At 34.9% G+C, this 25685-nt stretch overlaps 1 protein-coding gene across 6 annotated transcripts in view; it reads right to left on the reverse strand.

The window, feature by feature from the left end:
- NIPBL (NIPBL cohesin loading factor) overlaps positions 1-25685 on the reverse strand; it is a 162383-nt gene that overhangs the window by 76684 nt on the left and 60014 nt on the right. For all 6 annotated transcript variants that reach the window (XM_063321562.1, XM_063321563.1, XM_063321565.1 and 3 more), the window contains 7 exons: positions 21477-21620; positions 18644-18809; positions 17330-17460; positions 12055-12154; positions 10263-10414; positions 9241-9401; positions 4649-4742 (listed from right to left, as the gene is read on the reverse strand). In XM_063321562.1, coding sequence (XP_063177632.1) covers positions 4649-4742; positions 9241-9401; positions 10263-10414; positions 12055-12154; positions 17330-17460; positions 18644-18809; positions 21477-21540 — 868 coding nt within the window. In that variant the 5' untranslated portion in view covers positions 21541-21620. The remainder of the gene's footprint in view (positions 1-4648; positions 4743-9240; positions 9402-10262; positions 10415-12054; positions 12155-17329; positions 17461-18643; positions 18810-21476; positions 21621-25685) is intronic.

Consider the following 25685-nt stretch of genomic DNA (forward strand, 5'->3'; position numbering starts at 1 on the left):
TCTCTGATCACCTCTGAGCTTCTTCAGAGAAAAGGCCACTTGCCTTTCAGAGCTGATGCACCAAAGTCACACCACTGATCACATTCTTTGTTATAATCCACAGGATTAAAAAAACAACTATTAAGGTTACCAGGAATTTAGGATTCAGATAGTTTACACAATTTTAAAGAATTATCAGCTCTTCACTTGCATAACAACAACTTCCAAAGTGTCACTCAAAGGGTCATTCCTTCAATTCCCTTGCAAGTAAAGGTTGCCAGATGTTGACAGAAAGTCTTTCACCCATTCTACATCCTCTTTTGCCAGAAGTATCGTTCCCTATGCATGAAATCTGTAAAAAACTGCTAGTGAACAAATGAAGAATAATGTCTACTACTTTGTTCATACACATTTGAGAGAAACTTCGGGAACATTCAAGACCTGCACCTTTTTAAATCCATAGCAAAGTGATCCTCAAGACTCCAGAAACATTATTTAAGTGGGTACCAAATTGTTGTACAAACCTGGACACAGCACTCCAGACTTTTTATTGGAAAAGTCTTTGGAAAGAGAGGCTTTAAGGAATGAGTATGTGCTACATGTGGATTATTAGACTTCACATATGAGTAATTATACTGTAAATAAGTTCCTACAGGCAGAAGCTGGAGAAGGAGAAAAGAACCAGAGCATTCATATTGCATTCATACTGATGTTCATCTGTTGGAAATGCTAAGAACCTGGCAATAACAGAACATGAGGAACACACTACTGCCAGAAGATTCTAAGAGACTGCAGTGACAATGTGTAAATGGAAGCACCTAATTTTTTTAATTTTATGTACCACTTTCACATAAATGGAATGTTTGCATGAAAAAGATATAAGACAAATTCACCCCGGAACTCACGCTAAACCAATCTCAGCATTAGTAATAATCATCTTGATTTGTGCCTTCAGCAGACTCAAAAAGGGAAAAACAGACCCTTCAAAACGATGGTCAAGGAATGCCCAGAGTATTATACATAGTCTGTATGATTTGAGTATATACTATGCAAACAATTTCTCTGTAAGGATTGAGATAATAATAAAAAGGTAGTATTCCAAAGTGAATTTGTTAAGAATAAGTATAATCAAATCAAAATAATTTTATCCTGTGAAGAAGTAGGTCTTGTGGATTAAAAAGAACTGAGTGCCACATTTGGACTTTAGCATGGCTTTCTGTATAAAACTCACAGAATATTCCTCTGGAAATCTTCCCCAGTTTTGTACTAGATATAAAGAAATTATTACTTGTTTTGATAAACAGGCAATGTTGACATTCATTTTCAAAGAGCATAATTCAATTTAAAATTCAAACTTAACGGGATAGCATATGAGACAGACAAAGAAGAACATATATTTGGGAGGTTTTTAGGGACAGGTTGTATTCACTTTCCACATACTCTTTCAATAGTTTTCAGGGAACAGTCCCACCACTTTCTCCAGAGCTTCAAATGCCTCATGAAAAACTCAGCTTTGGCTGTTCCAGCTTAGAACTGCTATGTTCAGAAGCATCCTTGCATAAAAAAATTAAGATTTGAAGAAAGAAATAAGAATGAATGTTTATTTTGACCCTGTCAGAAGAAATCTTTGAATAAGTTTCTTCCATCTTTCTTTTGAAGGAGAGAGCGTGAGATGATAATTTTTTTTAACAAGCACCTTTAAGAGCACTGAAGTCTGTACTACAGATCTGAGAAGATTCCTAATTCTTCTTGCCACCCACTATACATTCAGAGACCAAGTGTAGAGGAATCTCTCTGGAGAAGTCCTATAAATCCCTAAGAAAATAAATGTAATCTTCCCAAATTATTCAGAAAATAAATAAATACCCATTAACAATTTCTGGATGGAAAGAATTTATTTCTGAAAAAGAGTGCAAAATTATATAGTTTCATAAGGGTTGTTGCTAGTCCTCCCAGATGTTTTCCCAGGAGTTTAGGAAACTGTATGGGAACTGGACTGTAAATGATATGAACTCTTCTCTTTGGAAGCAATGGACTAAAAACATTGCGAAAGGCATTCCTTTATACAGATCTTTAGAAGTTATCTTAAGGGAAAAAAAAAAAAATCTTTTCTGATGTTCCAGAGCAGTGGAAAAGCAGAACAAACGGATAAAAGATTTTGATGAGTAATCGATCTTGGGTAATGGAACCCACAAAATATTTTATGAGATCAACAAAACTCCATGTTAACTCTTCATAGATTAATTCATATAAATGAATTTTTTAAGAAAGTGGATGTGGTAACAGATGACAGCATGAAAGCAGAGCCATTATTCTGTTTGCATAGCTAAAAATATATAATTTACATTAAAAGGAAGGATAAAGACCTGGATACAACTTCAGCTGCTCTAGTACCTTTACTAGAGCAGAAATGAAGCAAAGATTTCTGTAACAGAGAAATTTTACTCCACTGAGTAAGTGAATAACCAACCAAAACAACAAATATAACTCTGCCATCTCTCAAGCATCTGCCTGAGTTGCCAACAAAACTTCTTCCTCATTCGGATTCGATCAGACAGTTACATTCAGTCTTAAAGTAATTCAAGACTGTGAAATCACATTCTCCAAGCCTTCAGAAGTCCTTGCTACTTCCACGTCAAAAGTACAGAAACGCAGTCTGGACCCATACCTTTGGTAATTGCCTCAAGCTTCTATGTTATATAAGAAAGCTTAGATAGTGTAACATCCTTCCTGAGATCTTTCTCTGGACTAATGATGTCTAGTGACATTTTCTTTGTCCTCCCAAACAATTAAGTGCTTTGCTTATTTTCTTTATCAAAGTTTGCAACCTGTCAACCAAACTTTCAAGGGTTAATGACAGTGGCAACAAAAAGCTCAGCATAGATACTTCCTGTTTGTTCATCACTGGGAAACTTATCAGTACAACTTTCACTTCAAATCATAGGCAAAAAACTCACTGTTAGGGATGCTGTGATCTAAATAACACTGTAATTATCCACACCTCTTCCATGCATTTTTAAAATATGAGATTAGAGGAAGGAAATGTCTCGCAAGATTCTTGCATCATCAAGAACTGGCAAAATGGTAGCACCATTAGTAACAGTATTTCAGTTGTGTACTTCATTGATGGGAAAAGTAAAACTAACATACAGGTAGAATAAACCAAAAAGCTCCTCTTGCATTTTTTCAGCCCCTCTAATGCTCAAACATTACAATCTTTACTGTACAATCAGACTGTTTTCAGAAACAATCTGAAAAGGTATCCCTTCAAAATGGGGTTCTGAGACAGCCAATTGAAACAGCAACAACTTTAACCAAAAAATAATTCAAATGTTCTTCTGGCTGAGTGGTAAACATGTATCTGAGTGGAAGCAGCTTAGATTCACAACGCTGTTAAACCGATAAACTCAAAAGAGAAAACCAACCACATTTAGTTTTCACCATTTACACAATTCTTACAAGTCCTTCAGCACAAGACCTCCTGAAATACTGATGCTGCTGGCATGCTATACACATACACAGAGATCACTTAGCAGGCACAGGATCATAGGATAATTCAGTTAAGAAGGAACCTCAGGAGGTTTTTAGTCCATGCAGGACTTAATGCAGGGCTTTACCCAGCCTGATCTTGAAAACCTCAAAGGACAGAAAATGCACAGATTCTCTGGGCACCCTTTTCCAATACTCAACTGATAGTGAAAAAGTTTTTCCTTGGACCTAGTTAGAACCTCCCTTAAATAGACTTCCAATTTGAGTCCATTGTATATCATTCTTCCTCCACAACACTGAAAAGCCTGACTCAAGTCTTTCTGATAATCTCCTCATGGGTACAGGAAGGCTGTTCTAAGGTCTACCCCCAACAAAGACATCTCCAGGCTGAACAAGGCCAATACCGCTGCCTTCTCTGGAATCTCCCTATCCCCTGTTCTCCCTCTCCACCTAATCTGACCATCCAGAAAGACTTTGTTACTATTGCCCTATAAACATACAAGCAGTGAAAAAGTAAATTAGCAAGAATATGCCCAAACCCCTACCTTGCTAAGTCTCATGTATCTCAGTCATTGCTTCTTAGGAATAGTATTAAAAATAGCAGAATGCATTCCAGATTTTAGCATAAAGAATTATTTTGAGCAGTTTTTTTTCTCTTCCCTCTCAACTGATTGACAGTTCACCCTATTCCTTCTCCACAGCTAAGGTTTTCAGGCTTCATTTATGCTATATGTACTGCATAGTACTTGAACTTGAACTACATTTAATTTCATGTTCTTAAAATTTCATGATTGCAATTAAGACAAGTGTTGCACGTCAAAACACTTTTGAGCTGGTTAAGAGTTCAATACTCGTAAGGCTGCCTTTAAACCATTTCTTATGTAGAGCAACTAAAACCATTCTTATGAAGAATTTAATGCTCATATTGGAAAGGATTTTAAATCCTTCTGTCCTCCATGAATCTGAGCTTTGTTTTGAAGGATGATTAGTCAATTTTTGGACTTTCAGAAATTTCTTCTGGATCAGGGCTCAAAATAATTTTGTATCTAAAACATAAATGACATAACCTCTAGCACTATTTGTATACAGAAGTCAGGAGGAGTAACCCAATACCTCTTTAAACCCTCTGTTCTTTAAAACTTGGGAAAATACATTGAGATATATATGACTGCTAGACTACCTTTAAGGGTTCCATCACTTCCAGCCGGAGAGCAGACTGACTGTGGTGACCTCAAGGAAAAAGATGCAGCATTCCTTATTGAAGGATCACCATCCTAAAGTGACAATGATAAAAAATTAACATTAGGAACATGAACATTTGATAAAATAAAGACTAAAATTAGTACATATACTGATAAAATGGATTGGACAAAAAGCATGCAAGAAATATTAGAAAAATATTTATTTACAAAAAAATCTTTGCAATTTAGATGGCTATTAGACTACTGTATAGGCAATATTCCAAAACACAATCAGCCCTAAGAAGAAACTATAACCAGTACATGCACACAAAAATAAATCTATGTACATGTCTTACAGCTAAATATGCACTTTTGGTTTACACCAAGGTTACATTTAGAACAGTTTTTGTTACAATCGCTCATAGTAAAGAGCTGAAAAGCAGATATATGACCTCTCTACAATACCAATTGAAAGAAACAGAGAATAAAATGTAGATTTTTAAAACAAACTCACCCTTTTTTTCACTTAACCTACCCTTAAAACTCATTGAGAATGCCATCTTACTTTTACAGTCAAATAAATTAAGACTTTGTATTTATATCCTCCAGCATACGCACATCAGGACTGAATAAAATCTATAGCATTCCCATTGCAGCAACCAATATAGTCTCGTGTAAAACACAACTGGAGTGAGTTTAGCTTGTTATTTGCCTCTCTCAACAGTTAGATAGGAAACAACTCAATAGTGATATGAAGCACTTCGCAATACGGAAAACAAGTTCTACTGTCTTCTCTGTTTTACACAGAACAACTTGTTTCAATGGAATTCATAATTTGACAAAGTTCTTCATAATATAAGACTAATTACAGCGTAATGATGTCCATGCTCTATAAGAAATTAAATGTGTCCTTTTTACCCCCACACTATCTTAAAATTATATATGAAAACCATATTTATTCAAATTTCCATTTAATAAATTAATAAATATTCAAATTTCCATTTAATGTTCTACATGGGGGTTTTATTGCTTTCATGGAGCCCTCTGCTGGTCACAACTATATCCATTCACTCAATGCCCTAACTAGATTTAAACTTCTATAGAACAGTATTTCCCATTTTTAACAGTTTTATTTATACAACATGTACAGGAATGTTTTGGGAAAGAACAAACTAACAACCCCTATACCTATGAAGAGACAATTTCTACAATTATAAAGAAATTGCAAAAAGTGTGTTCTTTTAAAGAGTAAAGTCATATAAAGGAAGTCTCCGAAGAAGTTCTAAGGTTTACTCTGTTTCCTAACTAAATCTTTATTTCAGTAGCTAATATTCTAACGTGGCTCCTACTGAGGTATCTGAATACACACAGTTCTTTTAAATAACTTTTTTTTTTTCCAAACCTGAATTATCTGTCTGATAAATACCTTTCGTCCTTTTGACCAACTTCAACCCAATTAATAGTATGTTAGAAGACTCAACTGTAATTATAGATGAAAAAAATCAGCTGTTAGTAAGTTAGACAGCTAAATTGGCATTTCAAACAGATAGAAGCCTGAACAGATGAGTAAGTATGCGCTCCCTCTGTCAATGGCCAAACAGCCGATTTCCACATGCACAGCTGTAGACAGTGTACTTGTTACACCTTGTGAAGACGTGGCTGACACTGCTTAGGGAAAGGAAAGACTTTGAAATTTGCAGACTGAAGGTGCTTACAAGTCAAGGAATATAAATCCATAAGAAACCAGATTTCATCAATTTCACCATCCACGGGCACTTAGAAAACATTTCTACTACCCTTTTTTTTGCCCTTTCCCACAGCACAATGCATCTAAAACTCAGGCTGTGCTATTAATTACACTTACTTTTGCAACAGTGCTTGTGCAAAGAAATCTAATATTCAGATTCAACACTAAAAAGAACTGTATCTTAAACTTATATGACGTTATTGTAAGTCAGATTGAATTAATTTCCTGATGAGTTACTCATTTACCTACTACACTGAAATTACGGAGCTGATTTTTTTCAAACCTGACCTATCTTTGACTTGTAATGAATCTTAAAAAAATCCCCAAAATAGAAGAAAAAAAAGTTTAGTAACTTTTTAGCATAGAAGTTTTATTAGGACAGGAGAGGTCCTCTACTCATGAATGCCAAGGACATAGGCAAAGGTGACTTTTATTAAATTAACTGAACAGACTAACTAGGTAGATGACCTTTCCGGTACACATGCCATTCCCACCACAACTGACAAACTTCCAGAAGTGCTCATTTAGCTTCCTAGTTCAGACCTTAATCAAATGATGATATGTGAGCACGAACTTACACTCTAGAAATACTCTCAAGTTTTCCAAAAAATCGCCCTTAGGTAGACTGTATGTGTAGTGAGCTTTCAAGGGTATACTTGCTGATTTTGTAGAATCATATATTGTAAATACACTATACCCTGTAACTATTCACATTTTTTACAGCAATAAAATCCTAAAACTAAGAAATAATAATCCTTATTCATAACTATCTTTGACAAAGGTCACACTGCTTCTGAAAAGGCTGAAACATTACAATTAAGCTTATTATTCCTATATAGACACAAAACTTCAAATTCTTCAAACTGTTTTCTGCATGACAGCTTCTAAAATCAGCTTCTAAAGGTATAATTACAAATAAAATAAATGTAACACATATGCTCCATTTAAAAATGCACAAAGGGATAAAAATCCAAATTTACAACATTTGCTGCTTTACATTTATTATTTCTCCAATTAAACCAACCAATGACAGTATGCTTTATGTTTTCATGGTCTGTCCATTCTGAAAGAGTTTCATGAACTACGATGTGCATTACTTTGATCATAAAATTAGGGATAAATATTTTTAAATATTTCCTCTTTAAAAATTATGAAATAAATTACCCTAATATTAAAGTTTTACAAAATACTGTCTTAACAAAACCTAGATTCTTTTGATAGTGTACCTTTAACATAGCTGGGGGACCTATGTACACTTAATGCCAAGAATAGCTTCCTACTTTGAAGAATTTGCATTGCTGAAGCAGAGACTGAGAAAAGCATCTGATGATTGTGTATTATCATAGGATCATAGAAGCGCCTAGGTTGGAAGGGACCTTTCAGATCTTCTAGTCCAACCATCAACCTAACACTGACAAAAAACATTGCTAAACCGTATCTCTAAGCACTACGTCTACCCATCTTTTAAATACCTCCAGGGATGGTGACTCAACCACTTCCCTGGGCAGCCTGTTCCAATGCTTTATAGCCCTTTCAGCGTAAAAATTTTCCTGAATATCCAGTCTAAACCTCCCCTGGCACAACTTGAGGCCCTTTTCTCTTGTTCTATCACCTCTTACTTGGGAGAAGAGACTGACTCCCACCTGTCTACACCCTCCTTTCAGGTAGGTGTAGAGAGCGATAAGGTCTCCCCTCAGCCTCCTTTTGTCCAGGCTGAACAACCCCAGCTCCCTCAGCCTCTCCTCATAAGACTTGTGCTCCACACCCCTCACCAGCTTCATTGGTTCCTTCATTATGGCACTCTCTTGTTTATGATACTATGATATTTCTTAGCTAAAAAGAAAAATTTAAAAAATAAAAGACTAATAAAACTAATAGCTCTCTGATTTAGGGAGCCTGATGTTAACAGTACACGTGTTGAATACAGCACTTTTTTGCTTCCAGACCCTAGTTTAGGAAGATGAGAGTTGCCCACAGTTTTTGTCAGCTAAATGAAACACACATACAAACACACTAAACACACACACAAAAAAGAGGCTTGCTTGAAGCCAGTTTTGATAAAAAAATAAAATTGAAACTTAAGTACCCTACCCTTAAAAGCCATTAAGAGATTGTGTGCCAAACTTGTAAAGAGGAATCCCAACAAGCTTCATCCTCAGGATAAGATGCTCATTAAGAAGAAAATTAATCAGTACTTCAAAAAAATGTGGGAGAAAAGGTGTTTTTCTCTTTTAGATTCAAGATTTCAGAAGGAATTTCTCCCGCATGAAATAAAGTCACTAAGAGAAAACTTCTTACAAAGAAACCAGGCCATAAAAGCACCCAATAGACTAGTAAGAAAAAATGTCCATAGGAATTCTTGCTTTGACAACACTACTATATTACCCAATAGGTTATTCAAATATGTCAAATCTAATTTCAGTTGCAGGGATCTTCAGAGAGACAACTACATACTTATTTAGAATCTAGTACTGTTTGCATCAACATATCGCTAACGTAATTGTAGAGACACTCTACCATTTCTTTAAAATAAATTCACACATGAGATTATGTGAAGATTTTTACTTTTCCTAATTTCATCAGAATAAATGTTACAAACCATTCCAAAGGAATGAGAGATCTAAAAAAAAAAAATAAAAATCTCACACATTAAAGTTTCACGTTTGAGTGCACACATCTGAAATTGAAATATATTTTCAGTGATTTTGTACATCAACAACAACAACATCAACGTAAAATATCTGACTTCTAAAGCAGCTAAACACATACTTGCTTTATCATAGTAAATGTTTGCTTTATCATAATAAACTGATTTATGATAGTAGACTGATTTAGGTAACATACATCACTACTTAGTCTGTGCACCATCTGTAGGTAGTCTTCATTTGAGCCATGTCTAGAATTATCACCATGATGATTAGCTGAATTTCCAGACAACTGACTTGAAACTTTACTTTCATGGAGATTCCTCATACCAGCTGTGACAATGGGACTGGATACTGAAGCTGAAATACGAAAAATATAAGTAACTATACTGATATATTCACACACTCGTTAACTCTTTTAAAAAGTTTCAGAGAAAACACCATAATGGTGTATATTAATGAGTTGGATGCAACAGGTCTGGAATCTGAAAAAGAATCCAACTTTTTGATTGAATCCTTTTGTCACAAATACCTTGAATAAAATTAGGTATCTAAGATTTTAAATTTTCAAAAGGATTTAAAACCTAAGTTCCATGTACAGATTAGCCAAGTTTCTCTCCGCATCTATTACAGTCAGTATCATATTCTTACTGGTTATAGAAAACTGTTTTCCTCTATATAATTTGTATTCACTACCTTTAGTAACTTCCAAGGTATTAATGAGGCATACATACGACATTACATACAGAACAGCTATATATATATATTCTAAGCACAATGCTAAACTTTAAAAACAAATGATTTAAGAGTCCAATCAGAATTCTACTTACCATTAAAAAAATGGCTAGATACTTTAACAATGTTCATGTTGTTCAAAAGTGTTTTTAGAAAAGGGAAGAACAAAGAAATCCATTCATTCTGAAGGTCATCTTTGCTAGTTACTGCATACCTTAAGCATAATTCTAGCAAATTTAGAATTAATCTAGTCAACACTACAAAGGTTTGGTAAGGCAAAATACGGTGGCAGCAAAATTTATGTTACATTAGCAAAAATGAGGTTTTCACTAGTACAGATATATGACAGCCATAGCTAACGAATAAAAGTTTTTAGTTTGTTTGGATTTTTTCTATTGTCATCTGTACGTGACATCTGTGCAAAATGGGCACACGAAGGTAAAGCTGACATGAGATAGGAGAATAAAACAGACATCTCAGACTTACCTTGCTGCATCTGAGGATGTGGTGTATAACTTGGAGGATGTGAATATGGCATGTATCCTGCAGGGCTTTGAGGAGCATATGGACTAGGCACTGGACTGTTCTGTTGTGCCAAAAATCTGTTACCAGAGCTTGTCTGTGGTGGCACAAACCGGCTAAAAATAAAATTTTAAAAAGTTTTTAGAAGTTGGAAAAGCAAATTGAGACAAATTTATTATCTCTTTTGGAATATTATACATTCAGAACATCATAACTTCTGTAAAATACAAAATTCCAGCACAATCAAGAATCTCCCTCAAAAGCAGTATTTTAAACTATCGATACCTTCCCAACTTCAATTATTACTTAAGAGTCCCAGCTTAGGTACTGTATTAGTACAGCATTAGTAGAAGTAAAGAACATAATAAAAGCATTCATAAGACCTCCACCTAGGGAAAGGAAACAATGACACAAATATGTACTAAAACAAGATCTTCAATTTCCAAAAGTTAGTCCTAGAAGTTTGAATGAAAGTGACAGCTAAGTTTTAATGAAAAACTACGTCCCAAGGATTATCAAGGAGCCGTCTGCTCTAAATATGATTTTTTCAGTAAGATTTCAAAGATCGTCATCTAGCAAAACTATTCTGCCAAGATATAGGAATGTGATAGGCAGTTAAGTAGGACCTGACCCCAAATTCCACTTAATTTGTGTTAAATACAACTTAATTCTTTCACTGGGTTTATCTTAGACTGATCCTACAGATAGAAAGCCATAAAAATAATATAGGCTTGTGACAATAACACATGCACTTTATAACTTACATTCTTATATGAGCTTTTCAAAATAAAAAAACCCCAAATAAATACTTCAGAAAGTACATTACATGCTTTCATAGCCCTCAGTTCTAGATAGCAAGACTATGAAGGTAAGCTTCTACAGAAAGAATCAGGAAAGTACTTAACACAAGGACTTTGCAAAGATTTCGAGAAGACTGTAATATTCACAATTCAAAAAACCTTCTTCAATATCCCTTTTAGATATAAAAGTAAAAAAGTGTAATGGTTTTTATGAAGATACAGAGCATTTTATTTGCCAAAACAATTACAGTAACTTGAAGTGAAATGCGAAATAAGTTAATTTTAATAATGATATCTAATAACTGAAGATTAAATCTGTTAAAGCCTAGTAAATGGGTTGAAACTACATGCAGAACTCTTTCCTCTAGTCCAGAGTACTTTATTAAATTAATAAAAGCCTGGATTATAGGTACATGCTATTTGCCAACACTCAAAAGTTTAAAAAAGAATCAGAAATTTAACGAGGATGCTGCTGGAAGACTGAGCAAACTACCACCTATCCTCCTCTGAGTGGCTTTTTGTATAACTGTTACAACAGTACTCCATGCTTGTACAAGCCTTCTTTCCCACTGGTACTGCTACACATGCTGGAAACACATTAGTCTCTTCTCTCCTATCCTCCTGCCAACAGTGTCAGCCCCTGTCACAGGTAGAAAACAGCTGGAGGGGTGGCAGGAGGCAGGGGGACTCCTTAAGCAGGAAAGAAAGTTTGCCAAAATTACAGGAGGGAAAGAGAATGAAGAATCATGACTAGCCCTTGGAATACAAGAATTAATTCACTGACAGGAACATACTTCTTTTCCACCTGTAGAAACTCACCCTGCCATCAGACAAATGCAAAATTTGTCTGGACACTGATCACCTTCCACTCACACACTTGTAACAAGAATTGATTGTACTGTAGGAAGAATTTGCAGTTTGTTACCCCTCCCACCCCATTTAAAAGAAAGCGTTACCTGGAAGGGCTATGTGAGATAGTGGTTTGTTGATAATTGGAAGATGCAGGACTACCACGCATGGAATTCTGAGAAATATTAAACTGCGGCATCATCATCCCTATTTAAAGAAGACAGCAGCATTACTTTACACACATTCCTTTTTTAATCAATTAAATCTCTAATTTCAGTAATTATTATACACAAAAAGATTATAAACTTTACGGACATTAACATAGTCTACCCACAACTGTTAGAAAACATGAGAAGTGATTGATTCTGTGTAAAATGTCCATTTTACATCATAACATAAAAAAGTGTTCCCTAAAGCAATGTTAATTCAGTTATAAATACTAACAGTAGTTCCTTCCTCTGTTCCTTAAGAGCTTCCCAAACCAAAACCTCCTAGTAACAGAAATGTTTTATGATGGGACATATATTCCCCACCCCAGGCTGGTGTGTACAGTACTCAATGTGCCAATGAGTAAAAGATTCGGAAACTTCACAAGTCAGAAAAACACAGGAAATTTATCTCCCATTTTTAGAGCAAGTACAGCAAACATTCATCTCAGGCTGAGTGCTGCAAGATATTCTCACCACTCCCATAATGCCTTAGTGGTCCCTTTCTACACAGGGACAAAAGCTTTCTATCCCACCTCCACTATGCTTATAAGGAATGTTATCAAAGAAGGTGCTAAGATATTTCAATTGCAAATCCCAACTGTAGTGCCCCACAGCCTGTAGATCCCCACAGTCATGGTTTGGAAATTCAGAAGTTCTACTAGCTGGCAAGCCACAAGTACCAATGTGCTTGAAACTAACTAATTTAATATTTGCTTGAACTTTTGGTCAGCCCTGAAGTTGTCAGGCAGTTGGACCAGACGATCATTGTAGGTTCCCTCCAAATGAAGTATTCTATTCCACTCTAACTCACATCATTATTAGGCAGAATCTAAAGGGATCTTTTTTTTCCTCTCTTGATTACATGTATAGGGAATTCCCTAACAACAGCATGACACTGGAAATTGAAGTGATGCAGAAACACACAAATTAATGTTAAGTTATTTTAATGAAAGAATTTCATGTCTTGCAGCCAAAACAGCATCAGAATTCACGTGCACACTGCAGCTTGGGAAGCCCAGCAAATGCTCCACAGCCATGGGTAAAAGCACATCAGTAGTACAAATGTTTTAAACCAAAGGTTAGACAGAAGGCTGACAGAAGTCCCTGCTCCAGAGAGTTTGGGAGCTGTCAAACCTTCAATTGCTATCACCGATTTTAATTACTGCAACATCCATACAAGCAAAACTAGTTTCAGAAATCCTCCCTGACACCCTCTTCTCTTCCCCTCTCCCTAGCACAGAAGAGATGTGATAATCCCCCAGGAATGCAGCCGTTACTACCTCCCGTTAGGTGTGAAGTGCTACATTCCAAGTGTATTAGCACAAGAAAACTAGCCTAGAGCAGGACTCAAAGTCCCATGCAGCGCTGGAAAAAAAAAAAAAAAAAAAAAAAAATCAAAAACCTCCATACTTCAATACAGAGGATATTTCATTGTCCAGAGTATTAGAAGGGGCCTCTAACTCCTGCAAAATTTGTTTAAATCGACACTGGTTGCCTTTCATAGAGGCAAGTGACGAGGAAACTCCAGGGTATTTTTGTTGGAAGTAGCACCAGGCATGCCCTCTGCCCGCTCACCTCTCACTGCCACTCTCAATGCAGCTAGGTACTGTATTTCAGTCAAACTACTAAGCCCTAACATTCACCTACAGAAAGCTGACAGAATGTGCCAATACAATCATGAACTCTACAGATGAAATCTCATTTTATGCTTAAAGCAGATTGCACTTCTAAAATACTAGAAAAATACACCTATTTATTTTGTCCTCCCTAAATTTAAAACATGTTTTGAACCACAGTTTTTGGTTTAAAAGAATGACAGAAAATATATAAATGAATCCTTTTTTAATACCATTTAAAAACAAACTTAAAACTTATTCTGTGATGGACAGCTCTCACCTCATCTCTATTGAGGGGTGTAGGACATAGAAGGCACAATCTAGGTAACTTTAAAGAAAAAGTTTCCAGACAGGTAACAAGTATGACTGATAATGATAAAGTGAGATAATAAGAAAGAAATAGAAATGAGCCTCAAATATTTACTCTAAAAAGGAGTTGAAATTAGTCTGTGGCCATTAGCACTAAGGTATTTTCTTGTACATTTTTTACATTCTTGTCATATCACTAAGCAGCAGATTTACAACTCCACTGTGCATTTCTCTACCTTAAATATTTAAGAATTTCTTTTAAATGTAACCTTAATTTTGAATGTTGGTAATGTTCAGGTTTGAGAAAACATCATCCTAGTAGTAACATTACTAGAATGAGTTTCCTTAACACATACTCTCAGTCTCAACTATCATTTTCTTACTTGGAAAAAAATGATATGCATAAATGTATTTTAGCATTCCTACTAAATACCAAAGAACAAACACACTACACAAAAACGCAGATCAAGGTCACAGAAAGTCTTGTATGATTATAATGTATTACAGCATCGTGCATGCTTAAGCCAGGACTGCTCACCAACAGGTGATTTTTAAGTAAAATATACACTGTTATTGAAAATGTACGTCTGCAGAGCTTTTCCCTTTTACTGCACATGCGTACTTGAATTCTTGTACAAATGAAAAAAATTATCCAAGTAATTGATGTTTATGGAAAGATGCATAAGATTTTAATCCCCAAAATTCACAAATTCTGATAGTTTATAGTTAATATTAAGTCCTTTCTGAACTGTAATCAATGCTATGAATACTAACCTATTGCAATATACTATTTTAGCTCATCTTCCAACACATATCTGATGAAAGACAAAGGCACAGTGTTCAGAGGGAAAAGAGAAAAAACTATTATGAAAACTGAAATTGAATAATACCTTAATTTAAAAAAAATAATTATAATGAAATCCACTTCACTTATACACTATAAGGCGCAAGACAGAATCAGTTGTAAGATGGCACCCAGAATTTTCATGTCGTCTGATGAAGAAGGTCTAAAGTAAAATTAGCATTTTGCCCTTGTACAAAGGTAGGCCTGACACCACAGGGTGATGTGACAGTCTGTTCAGACAACCTGATAATAGAAAATAGTCTGAAAAATCTAACTAAAAATCTAATATAAAACCCTAACCTGTATGAAGACTGTTTCGACAATGAGCCTGCTATCAAAAGCTGGGGAATATTGCTGCTACATCACCTGAAATGAAATATGCCAGTAATGGCAGGGGAGGAAAATAAGGGGTGCCCACTCAGGACACAAAGCGAAAGAAGTATCCACATAATAGATCCTTCTTAAACTATTTGTTCATCACAACTAAAAACAACTCTTGCTCTAAACTTAGTGTTGAACTACGATCAATACGAACCTGGGAAAAAACATGAGCACAGAATTCTGCTTGTGCTTTACTTTATATTCACAAGAATTCAAAACACAGTATTTAGCTTTCTAAAGATGCCTTTATTAGATCTGAATGGGACATAGTAACAGCTAATAAGGCTACCACAATTTGCCAGCATCCAGCTTGAAGATTCACCAACATCCAGGTAAGAGCGTGGCCTTTTTCCACTGAAAATAAAGTCACACCTCACCTAGCTTTATAATTCCAGGGCTTTCTTACTCTCAAAATACTTTGTCTACAGATATGCTTTTCCCTTCTTCCCCCTTTATTTCCAGTTTTACACTTACATTGCAATGCTTGCATTTGTACAAGTATTCAGAATTACATTAAATAAAATTAAATATTCAAGGAGTTTTAAAGTCTGATATTTCTGGTTCTCTGAAACCACTTTGTTAACTTTACTAAAATAACATCAACTGTTAAGTTTCATGTTGAATTATTTTTTATTCTGTGCTAATATCTTCCTCCAAGCATAGGCCAAAGCACATTTACTAAAGACAGAGGTGCTTTTATTTCATAATGATTATTCTTAACCTACTGAATCAAGCCGCCAAAGTGCTTCTCCTTATGAAGCACTGAATTAGCAAAAACTAGAAAGAAATTAAATAGTTTTGTCTTTTTGCTTTCAAAAGTCTTTGCTGGAACAGATAATTTCAAAAATTATATCTCCCTGGCAAAAATTATTTTACTCTACAAAACTGGTGGAAAACTCTAATTCAAGCATATGTTTTTCTGGGACCACTCTACAAACTGGCAGGACAATCACAACTCTTCCCATAGCTGGAAAAAAATCACACTCTGCCACAACTACCACTAAATGCAGGATCTGCAGACTGCTTTCAGAGCTTAAATTTCAGTGTATACGTACCAATGAACTTAGAAATATTTAGCACTGCCTTTCACATTTTCATTCCAGGAAATTTCTGCCTTCTTTCAAGGAACTTTACATGTTCTGTCCTTAGCAAGTTCTTTTCAAATATTTTGTGGCTTTTTACCCATGAGCCTAGGTGAATGAACCTAATAATCTCATTTTATTATTTTTCCCCTCCAAAATTACCCTACACTTCCTACCTGCTATGGACTCCAGTAACACTTCTATCTATATCTCTAAAGTGCTAGCAAAGCGTTATCCCCACACTACAAAAATCTGGAAATCCTACTACTCATTTCATAGTTTGATATTTAAAGAACATACTTCAGGCCAAGGCTCCAGATCTGCAACTAGAAACTGTCCGATTAGTCCTTTGCTTGGTCTCTCTCCTTCTGCACCTTTGCTATCAGCGGTATATCTCACTACACCTCAGACAAGGATTAACTGTCAGAACAGTAAAATCTGCAGGGCATCACCAATTGCTGAGACGAGGAATGTCAGGGAAGAGCTGTTAAGTGTGGTTCAATTCAACCTTATTCCTTACCCCAAAACTATTAAGAACTACCACTGTAATAATGATACACTATAATAGTACATGTTTTCAGCAGGATCAGGGCATATTTTTCCAACTTTAATTATTTTTTAAGACAAATATATAAACCTAGCAGTAAAGAAATTAAAATAAAATAATTTTAAAATAAAATGCAATCACTCATCCTAGAGATTGAACTTTGCAGTGAAATTAAACATTTTTTACAAAAATACCTGGTAGAGTTTATTTCCAAGCTTATTCTAATACAGTCGGCTCTTAGAAGATATCAAGGTACACAGCTTTATATCACTATCAAATACAAGGTAAGGCATAAATATCACAGTTGTGCTCCATGTATATTTCTGTCTACTATTAGTCCCCTAAACTTACAGAACAACATAAATGCAATCAATAAATAATCAAAAATCCTTACCGCTTTGTACCCCGTATCTGTTTTGCATGCTTTTCTCCCTGAAAACATTAGGATTCCTTGCCAGGATAGCCTGCAGCAAGACTGGTATATCTCCCTCTGGATCATCACTGCCAAGGTTATCTTTCAACTCTCTGGAATTGTGGAAGTAAGCAAATAAAGAGGCAAATGCATTTTCAAATTATAAGAAACTATGAGTCAAGTAAAAAAAAAAAAAAAAAGGAAAACAAAAAAAACAAAACCAAAATGAAAGAAGACAATTTACTGTTAAAATATAGAAAAAAACCCAAGTCTGCAAAGCACTGTTCCCTGCCTCTATTTTTTTTCCCCTCTCTTCTTTAAGGAATGGCAGAGGAGGTATTCCTATTAGTCTTCAAAACTCTTTTCTGTTACTAAGCACTTAACATACACACGGCTGTCAGTTTCAGACTATTATAAAGTCTTTTATGCCCACTTTTATATCATGATCATCTCCATAAAAGAATGTTTTGGCATAACATCAGGAAAGTATCATTGTAGGATTGAAAATAACATATGCATGAATGTATAACGCTCAGGTTGCAGCCCAATGCTTTGAGAATCCTTTATTTTAAAAAGGGAAATTGGCATATCTTTGACATCACAGGATTCCTTCTGAACCATAAAAAAAGTAATGATTTTCTATAAATGCACCCATGCTTTCACTTATTATTTGCTTGGAGGACTTTTAAAAGCTACTTCCATTTGATCAAAACAATTGATTGGAACGTGTAGGGAAAAAAACAGGGTTGTCAACACAAGACAATTCAAAAGACACCAGGGAAAAACTAAAAAAAAAAAGAAAAAGAAAAAGAAAAAAAGAAATTAACAAAAAAAGAACACATTAGCATACTTGCTGGTTCAATTCTTGAAGTATTTAAGTTCAATACCTACTCAGAATTGACATGGGTCTTACACAGGTGTCCCAAAATTTTTTCTTTTTGTGTAATTCTGAGTATATGATTTGTCTATGCACATTATTAACCAAAGTGGAACATAAATGAGTATTGCACAATCAACACTACAAAGTCTGCACTCCTAACTACCAAGAATGCAATAAGAAGCAGACCTATAAAACAATCCCCACAATTATGCATAAGGGCTGACAGACAATTTTTAACATTCTGACTAACTGAAACATTTGACTCTTACATAGCAGTCGCCTGCTAAGCAAGCCAAATAAAAACCTTGCATGTTCTAATTTTCAGATTTCTCACAAACGTCCCTCTCAATCCAGTTAATTTTGATTTCAGGGAATAACAATGGTGATCTGACATAGCTGAAGTTCAAAATACATACATGTGATCTGTTGACACCTGATTGAGACTGTGGACGAGCTGTGAAACCAGATTTTCATCCCTGCAAGCCAGAAGGCAGTTCACCTCTTCAGCTATCCGTCCATTGAAAAGCAAGCTTTTTGTTGTTGTAGCAGGTAAAGGTGATGGAAGAGGCAGCTGGTTCAAAACTGATATCAGAAAACAGAAAGGAGTTCAGAATCATTTAATAAAACACAAGCATACAAATATGGGCACCTCCTTACTCCCTCATGTGATTAATAAAAAAAATCTGACAACTACATTTAAAATAAGGGAAGATTGCTGATTTATTCTTTTTTAAATTATGAACACGAACACACAAAGGCTGGACTCTGTTTCAAACAAAGTAATGCAATCAAGTCTACAAGTTACACTACTGTATTATTGTAAATATTTAACTGTGCTAATGCAAGTATTATGAATAAAATCATACTTTTAAACATTTTACATTATTAAGTTATTTAGTATGTTATGGCAGTTTTCTCTTGGAGCCAAAAAGCATTGATGAAGAAAGGAAATGCAAAATCCTTGTAGTTGTATGCAGTACTGTAAATGCATTACTGTAAGTGCATTGAGCATTCCAGTTTTCTACTCTGATCTAGTTAGTGTTCCCACTTTGTATGGTCATGGTAGATAAAAAAAAAAAAAAAACACACCAAACCACCAAAAAAACAAACAACCCAACAACCAATTAAAGCCACTAATTAAATTCTCAATTTATACTTCTCTTGTATTTATTACTATGTAAGTCATTTTCTTAAGAAAAGGCTAGTATCTTTGATTGGTACGATCACTAAAATGTAAATTCAGTCAATGTACCTGCTCATAAATCTTGGTAAAAAGATTTAATTAAAACACCCATCACAATATTTCAATCAGATTATAAACGAGCACACTATACTTTAAGACTGCATTCTCAGGTCTACAGATGTAACAAGGAAGCGTACCATGTAAGAAACCTTGACTGGATGATTGGCAGAGCAACACAGACAAGAGCAGAGTAAGCCAGAAGAGGCCAAAAAGATAGCTACACAGAAAAGTCACTTTTCTGAGTCCACAAAAACAAGCTGAGTCTAAGTTCAAGTTCCCATGTCAATTACAGCTCCGAGATAAAGGTTTTAACTGAATCATTAGAAATAGCTTAAGAAAAAACAACTTAAGTGAAATATACACTTTTGTCTCTTCTGTATTTTGAAATTCTTCATTTTAAGGGGGGGGGAATTCCAGTATTCTTCCCCCCCTATATAATGTATATCATTATTGTATTTAGAAATACATTGCAATTCAAATATAAGTGTATAATATATTAAAATAGGTAGCTTTAATTATTTGCATCAGATTACCTTGAATGCAGTGGAAACTTGGAAAAATTAGCAAGATCAGCAAAAAATATTTATGACAACAGTATAAATTCAGCTAGTTAACTAGCCTACTCTACTGCCTCTAGTCATCATGTCCTCCATGCTTTTAGGGCAACAGGTTCTTGCCCCTTCCAGCTCGTTCTATTCATACAAATATGGTGAAGCAGTTACAAACCTTTCTCTTTCAGCTGTTCCTGAGTTTCTGAACATCAGATAAACACAACAGACAAAGAAGCAAATGCTCCTAGCACTAGGGCAAATCCTACCAAAAGTAGTTCATTGTTTCAAGAAACTCTTGCAGCAGGAGTCTGGCCCGTGACTTTTACAAGTTATGTATTTTGACTTTCTTTAGAACCTTACCTGCACATACTTAATGCTGGCAAACTCCCCATGGACCAGAAACTTATTATTTGCATCCTGATGATCCATTATTAGACATACATAATGACACATACATACACATGTAAATATATAAGCAGCATCTTCCACTTTGTTATTTCAGAATATCAGAAAGATATAAAGAAGTGGGTTTTTTCCTCTAATACATCTGTCTTTTTTACTGTAGGCAATTAAATTCAGTTGCTGGGTACTCTTGGAAAGTCTCCAAATTTCAACAGTATAATAATAAAAACAAGAGCTCAGGAGAAGCACCTGGGTCACTGAGTCCAATTATCCTTAGAGAAACAACTGAGCTGTAAACTCTTTCTTACACTTTAAGAACTAGATGCATCTTTGTCCCAGCTGTGCTTATTGCACTGGTTGTTCACATTATTGCAGTGTTGTTCACATTATAACCATGTGGTTTTGTGCCAGTATCAGCTTTTAATGTAAATAGTTCTTTTCCTCTCCATGCATGTGTCTTCCTGGCATATTTGAAGACAGCACACGCACCTTATCTCCTGCTTTTGTAGGATGAACAGCTAAGAAAAAAGACTCGTAGGTTCAGCTGCTTATTTCCATTCTAGCAACCATTCTTTGCACCTATTAATTAGAGCAACTTTTTTGTACCTTGTCCAAAATTAAGGAACTAGGTTTTAAGTATATTCAGCATATTCCACAACTCTCTTTAGTTAGTTGAGCATCAGTCTAATCCTCTCTCTCTCTTTTCAGTGAAAATGATGAAAGGTATGTCTTAGAGAAGTATTTTATCATCTACATGTTTTTCTTTATTCATGGGGTACGCAGATATGCTACTGAATGATATTACAAACAAACAATTAATTCCTATATTTTGTTTCAAGTTTCCTTAAGGGTTGCTTTGTGGTTTTTTTAACACACATTTCATTTCATGTTTAAATTAGCATGTTTTATTTGAACAGATTTTTAAAATTCAAGTAATGACAAAATTAACATTTTTAATGCCAAATCTGACTTTGAACAGATCTACCTTTAAGAACTGGTATTTACTGAAGAGGTAGTAAACAGCAAAGACCAAAAAAAAAGAAGAGTACTTACGGTCTGTAAGACTAGCAATCCCTGCAAGAGTAGTGATGGGAACATGAGGCATATCCCCATTCATCCTGAAGTTCTGGGATAGTAGTGCCTACACAGATATTTTAGTTCAGGTGCCAGCTATCATTACTTCCCATCTCCCAAGCACTAAAAAAAGAAAAGGGGGGGGGGGAACAAAATCAAATTAAAATTCTCAGTTTACTTGTTTAGAATTTTAAATTCAGTAACATAAATGAAACAGAGACCATACCCTCAGCTGCATACTAACTAATTTTAGATTTTAAATATCAAATACGCAGATTTTTAAATATCAAAAGAAATCAAAAGGCAAGGTTCAGGTCTCAGAAGCAGAGCCCTTCACAAAAAAACATAAGGCAATCAAAAGAAAATTTGCTCAGGTTATACAGTACCAACTCAAAAACTAGTAACAAAACATCAGTTATTTCATGATGCAGGGGATAGCACTTAATGTATAACCAGTTTAATTAGCTGCTATAGTCACTTCCCAGTTTTGCAGAAGGAGATATTTTTCATATACCAGAGGCTAGCAAAAACAAAAGCAGTAATTTACAGATGCAAAAATCAAGGATTAAACAATGTGAAAAATACAAAATCTTAGTACATTTTAAAAGTAGTAGCCATTTCAAAATTGATCTGAAAATATCTCTATTATATTGACCACTGTCTTGTCAAACTACTACCAGAAACTGTATCAACCCCTCCACAAAAAGAAAAGGTTTAGCCACCACTGAACTAGTTCATTTATTTCTGGTAAAACAACACAGTTTATATTCAACTACTGAAAATGGAATTTGTTCACTCAGTTTTCACTAACTATAAAGATCCCAACGGTAACAAAGTCCACACTATTAAAAAAAACCAACAACCAAACAACCCCAAACCAGAAATGGTTATCACAGTAATTTCAACTGCAGTTCCAAAACAAGAAAAATTTACAAAGATCACATATTACGTTCCACTATTATATTCCTGAAATGACAAAAATTGAACATGATATTTTCTGAAGACAAGCAAAACAAACTAAAGGAAAGGAATTTGATACATATGCAGCTACCTATTTTAGACAGGGACTTGTGTTAACAGTTTGTGATATAGTAAAAATACTTTACTGTAAGCATTTATGTTACCTACTGAAGGGGCTGAAATCATGATTTGCTTATGCTTACTTGAGAACGCAACATTTTTGAGAATTACATATACAATACATACAAACCAAAAGATCACTGCCATTTCCTTAATAATTTTTATTTCATTCTTTGTTATGCCACACCAATGACAATATATAGGACACCAATGCTAAAAAATACATATAGATTCCAAGCAAGACAAGAAAACCAAATGTTGTTAGTCTTTTTCCTGCTCAAAGTTCTCATGAACCACTCAAGGTTTCCCTATCTATGCACAACTGAATTCTTTGAAAAAAAATGCCAACACTGAGGTTAAACAACTGACAATGACTTGACTTCCTTTGCTACACCTGCCACAGTCTCACTCTCACCACTAAATTACATTCGTTTATTAAAAATGTAGTACATTACAGGTACAGAAATTCAGTTAAGGAAACTGCTACAGATATATATTCTGTGTGGGTTGTTGCGTTTGGGTTTTTTAATCCAAGTGAAAACAGCCTTTATACACCCAGAGCAGTTTCAAATGCTACTCGATACTTGAGGTTTTTTACTCAAAACTAATACCAATATACACAGAATTTCAGTGGTTTCATAGTTCCATAAGTGAGCAATTCTTAAAATTAAAAAAAAAAAGAAAAAAAAATAAAAGAGGACTTAAATATTCCCACAGTGAATCTGCAACAGCAAACCCACAGATGCTATCACTTTTAGAATTTAAGTTTTCATTGAAAGGTTAGTAATTAAAGAAATTAAGGAACATCTTTCACACATAAATTATTTGTAAAATAAATTATATGTACAGTAAATTATATGTACAGTATGTCTGATGATCTTGTCTCTCCTGACTGAAACTGCATCAAAGCTGACTAAGGCCACATCACTAGTCAGTACTATTGGAAACCCTGTACGTAACACAGAAACAATGGGGGGTGCGGGGTGTGTGTGGAACCAAGAAAAAAAAAAATCTGTTCGCTTTCCCTTCCTGATCACCTGGGAAAGCTGTAAACATCAGAAGCTGTCACTACTAATTCACATTCTTTCCTGGTATTACTGCCACAATAATTAAATTATACAGACATTCAATGGGAAAAATTCCTCCAAAACCAGACATTTAAATTAGAAACCTTCTCCACAGATACATGATAAGAAACCTCAACTGGCAAGATCCAGATCTAAGAGTGGAACAAGTGCAGTGAGCAAGGATGGTCAGAGGAAGAGTAAACTTTCTTTGTTAGAGTAGAGTAGAAGGGGTTTGTTTGTTTCGCTAACAAAACAAAGGTCAAGAGGGGATGTGGTTGCTCTAAGGCAGGCAAAGAAGGTTACAAAGGAAGAATGCTACAGGGCAATGCTAACACAACAATTAACGGGGAACAAGAATGCAAACAAGAATAACATCAGAACAGAGCTTCTCACCATCAGAGCTGCCACTTTGTGCAACAGCCTTCCATTAGGAGTAGTAGAGGTAAGCAACAGCATTACTTTAAAGCTGGATCACTCAGATGTTACAGAAGGGACAGGAAGTGGTTGCCTGCACTACTTGGGAACTAAGCACTGCAATTCAAGAAGTCTGCCTCTTACACTAAAAAGTTTTTTTAAGCATGGTGATGTGAGTAAACAGATGAGGGTAAACAAAAGACAAAGAGCAACTGACGGGATTAAGTGATGGGATTAGTTTGTACAACAAACACAATATGAAGAAACCACATAGGAATAATCTGGGTCCAAATATTACATCTGTTGTGTTGAGAGCAAAATTGCATCTGTTACACAACTGGGAAACAAGGTGGAATTCAACTCCAGAACTAGAGACTGAGATCCACTGAAACTAGAACTCAAATTTGATGTCACTGAGAACATTAGTAAACTCACTCATTTAAGGAATTTAAAATATCAAGCAGTTAGAGGAAAATCAAGATGAGATAGGTTATTTCATACAAAACATCAGAACATCATGCAATAATTAATGGCTTGACTGACAGACAAATTTTATTGTGGTTATTTGTTGGTTTTTTCCATTCTCAACTGTAACGAGAGTTCAAAGTAGCAGCTCACAATTAGTCAAGAAGAATCAACATTCTTCAGTATTTAGAAAATTTTACATTATCAGCTTTGTACAGTAGCTATTACCAGTAGTACAGGATTTCTACCTCTAGACTGAAAAAATGAAATTGTTAGTAATATTAGCTGAATTAAGGAAATCAAAGAACTGCTGTATTGCAAAGCATCAGAGTGTGGCAGTTCAAACACAGAACTAGAAGTCAAATTTACATATATACAAACAAGTCTCACATATTCAGTGTATAGATGTATTTAGGCTCTTCCTTCTCTATAAGAAGCAATGGATATCATAAAAGATGTTTCAGGGAGGAAGAAACTACAGTGCACAAAGGAAGTCATACAAAGAACCCTTCCGTGAAAGGAAAACAGTGAAATGGCAGCATATATTAAGAATAATATATGAAAAAAATCTATCCTCATAATACACAATAATAAAGTGAAACCAAGCCAAGCCATCAAGGAATTTAATATTAAAATAGTTTTGCTATGGATAATAAATGTTACTTCTGTATGTTATCATCGTCGTCCCTTTTTTGGTCAATTATGTATGTTCTCCTTTACCTACAAATCAATATTCCAAAGAAAAATCCTATCAGAATGTTATATTTAAAATGTTATGGGTTGTTGGGTTTTGGTGTTTTATGTGTTTTTTTTTCCTACTCTGCATTTATGAAACGTTCCTCTTGTTCTTGTTTCCTTAACAAAAATACCAGTTCTTCTGCAGCTTAGCTATGTGCATGCATGAGAATGGTGGAAAACAAAATAAAGGGAAAAATCTGTTTATGTGCAATAAAACACAGGCTCAGTAGTAATACAAAGATAAGTAACAGCCTCAAGATTCTGAAATTTCCTATGTACGCTTAAACGTTTCATTCCCCATACTCCAGGGTATTCTTTAACTTATTATATCTCTGGATTTAAAAAATAACATATATATGACTGACCTAATGTATTTCTGAGAAGATTAGAGACAAAATTAGGTGGATTAAAATTAAATTTCAAA

This window comes from Chroicocephalus ridibundus, chromosome Z (genome assembly GCF_963924245.1).
Source record: "Chroicocephalus ridibundus chromosome Z, bChrRid1.1, whole genome shotgun sequence".
In the NCBI taxonomy this organism is placed as follows: domain Eukaryota; kingdom Metazoa; phylum Chordata; class Aves; order Charadriiformes; family Laridae; genus Chroicocephalus; species Chroicocephalus ridibundus.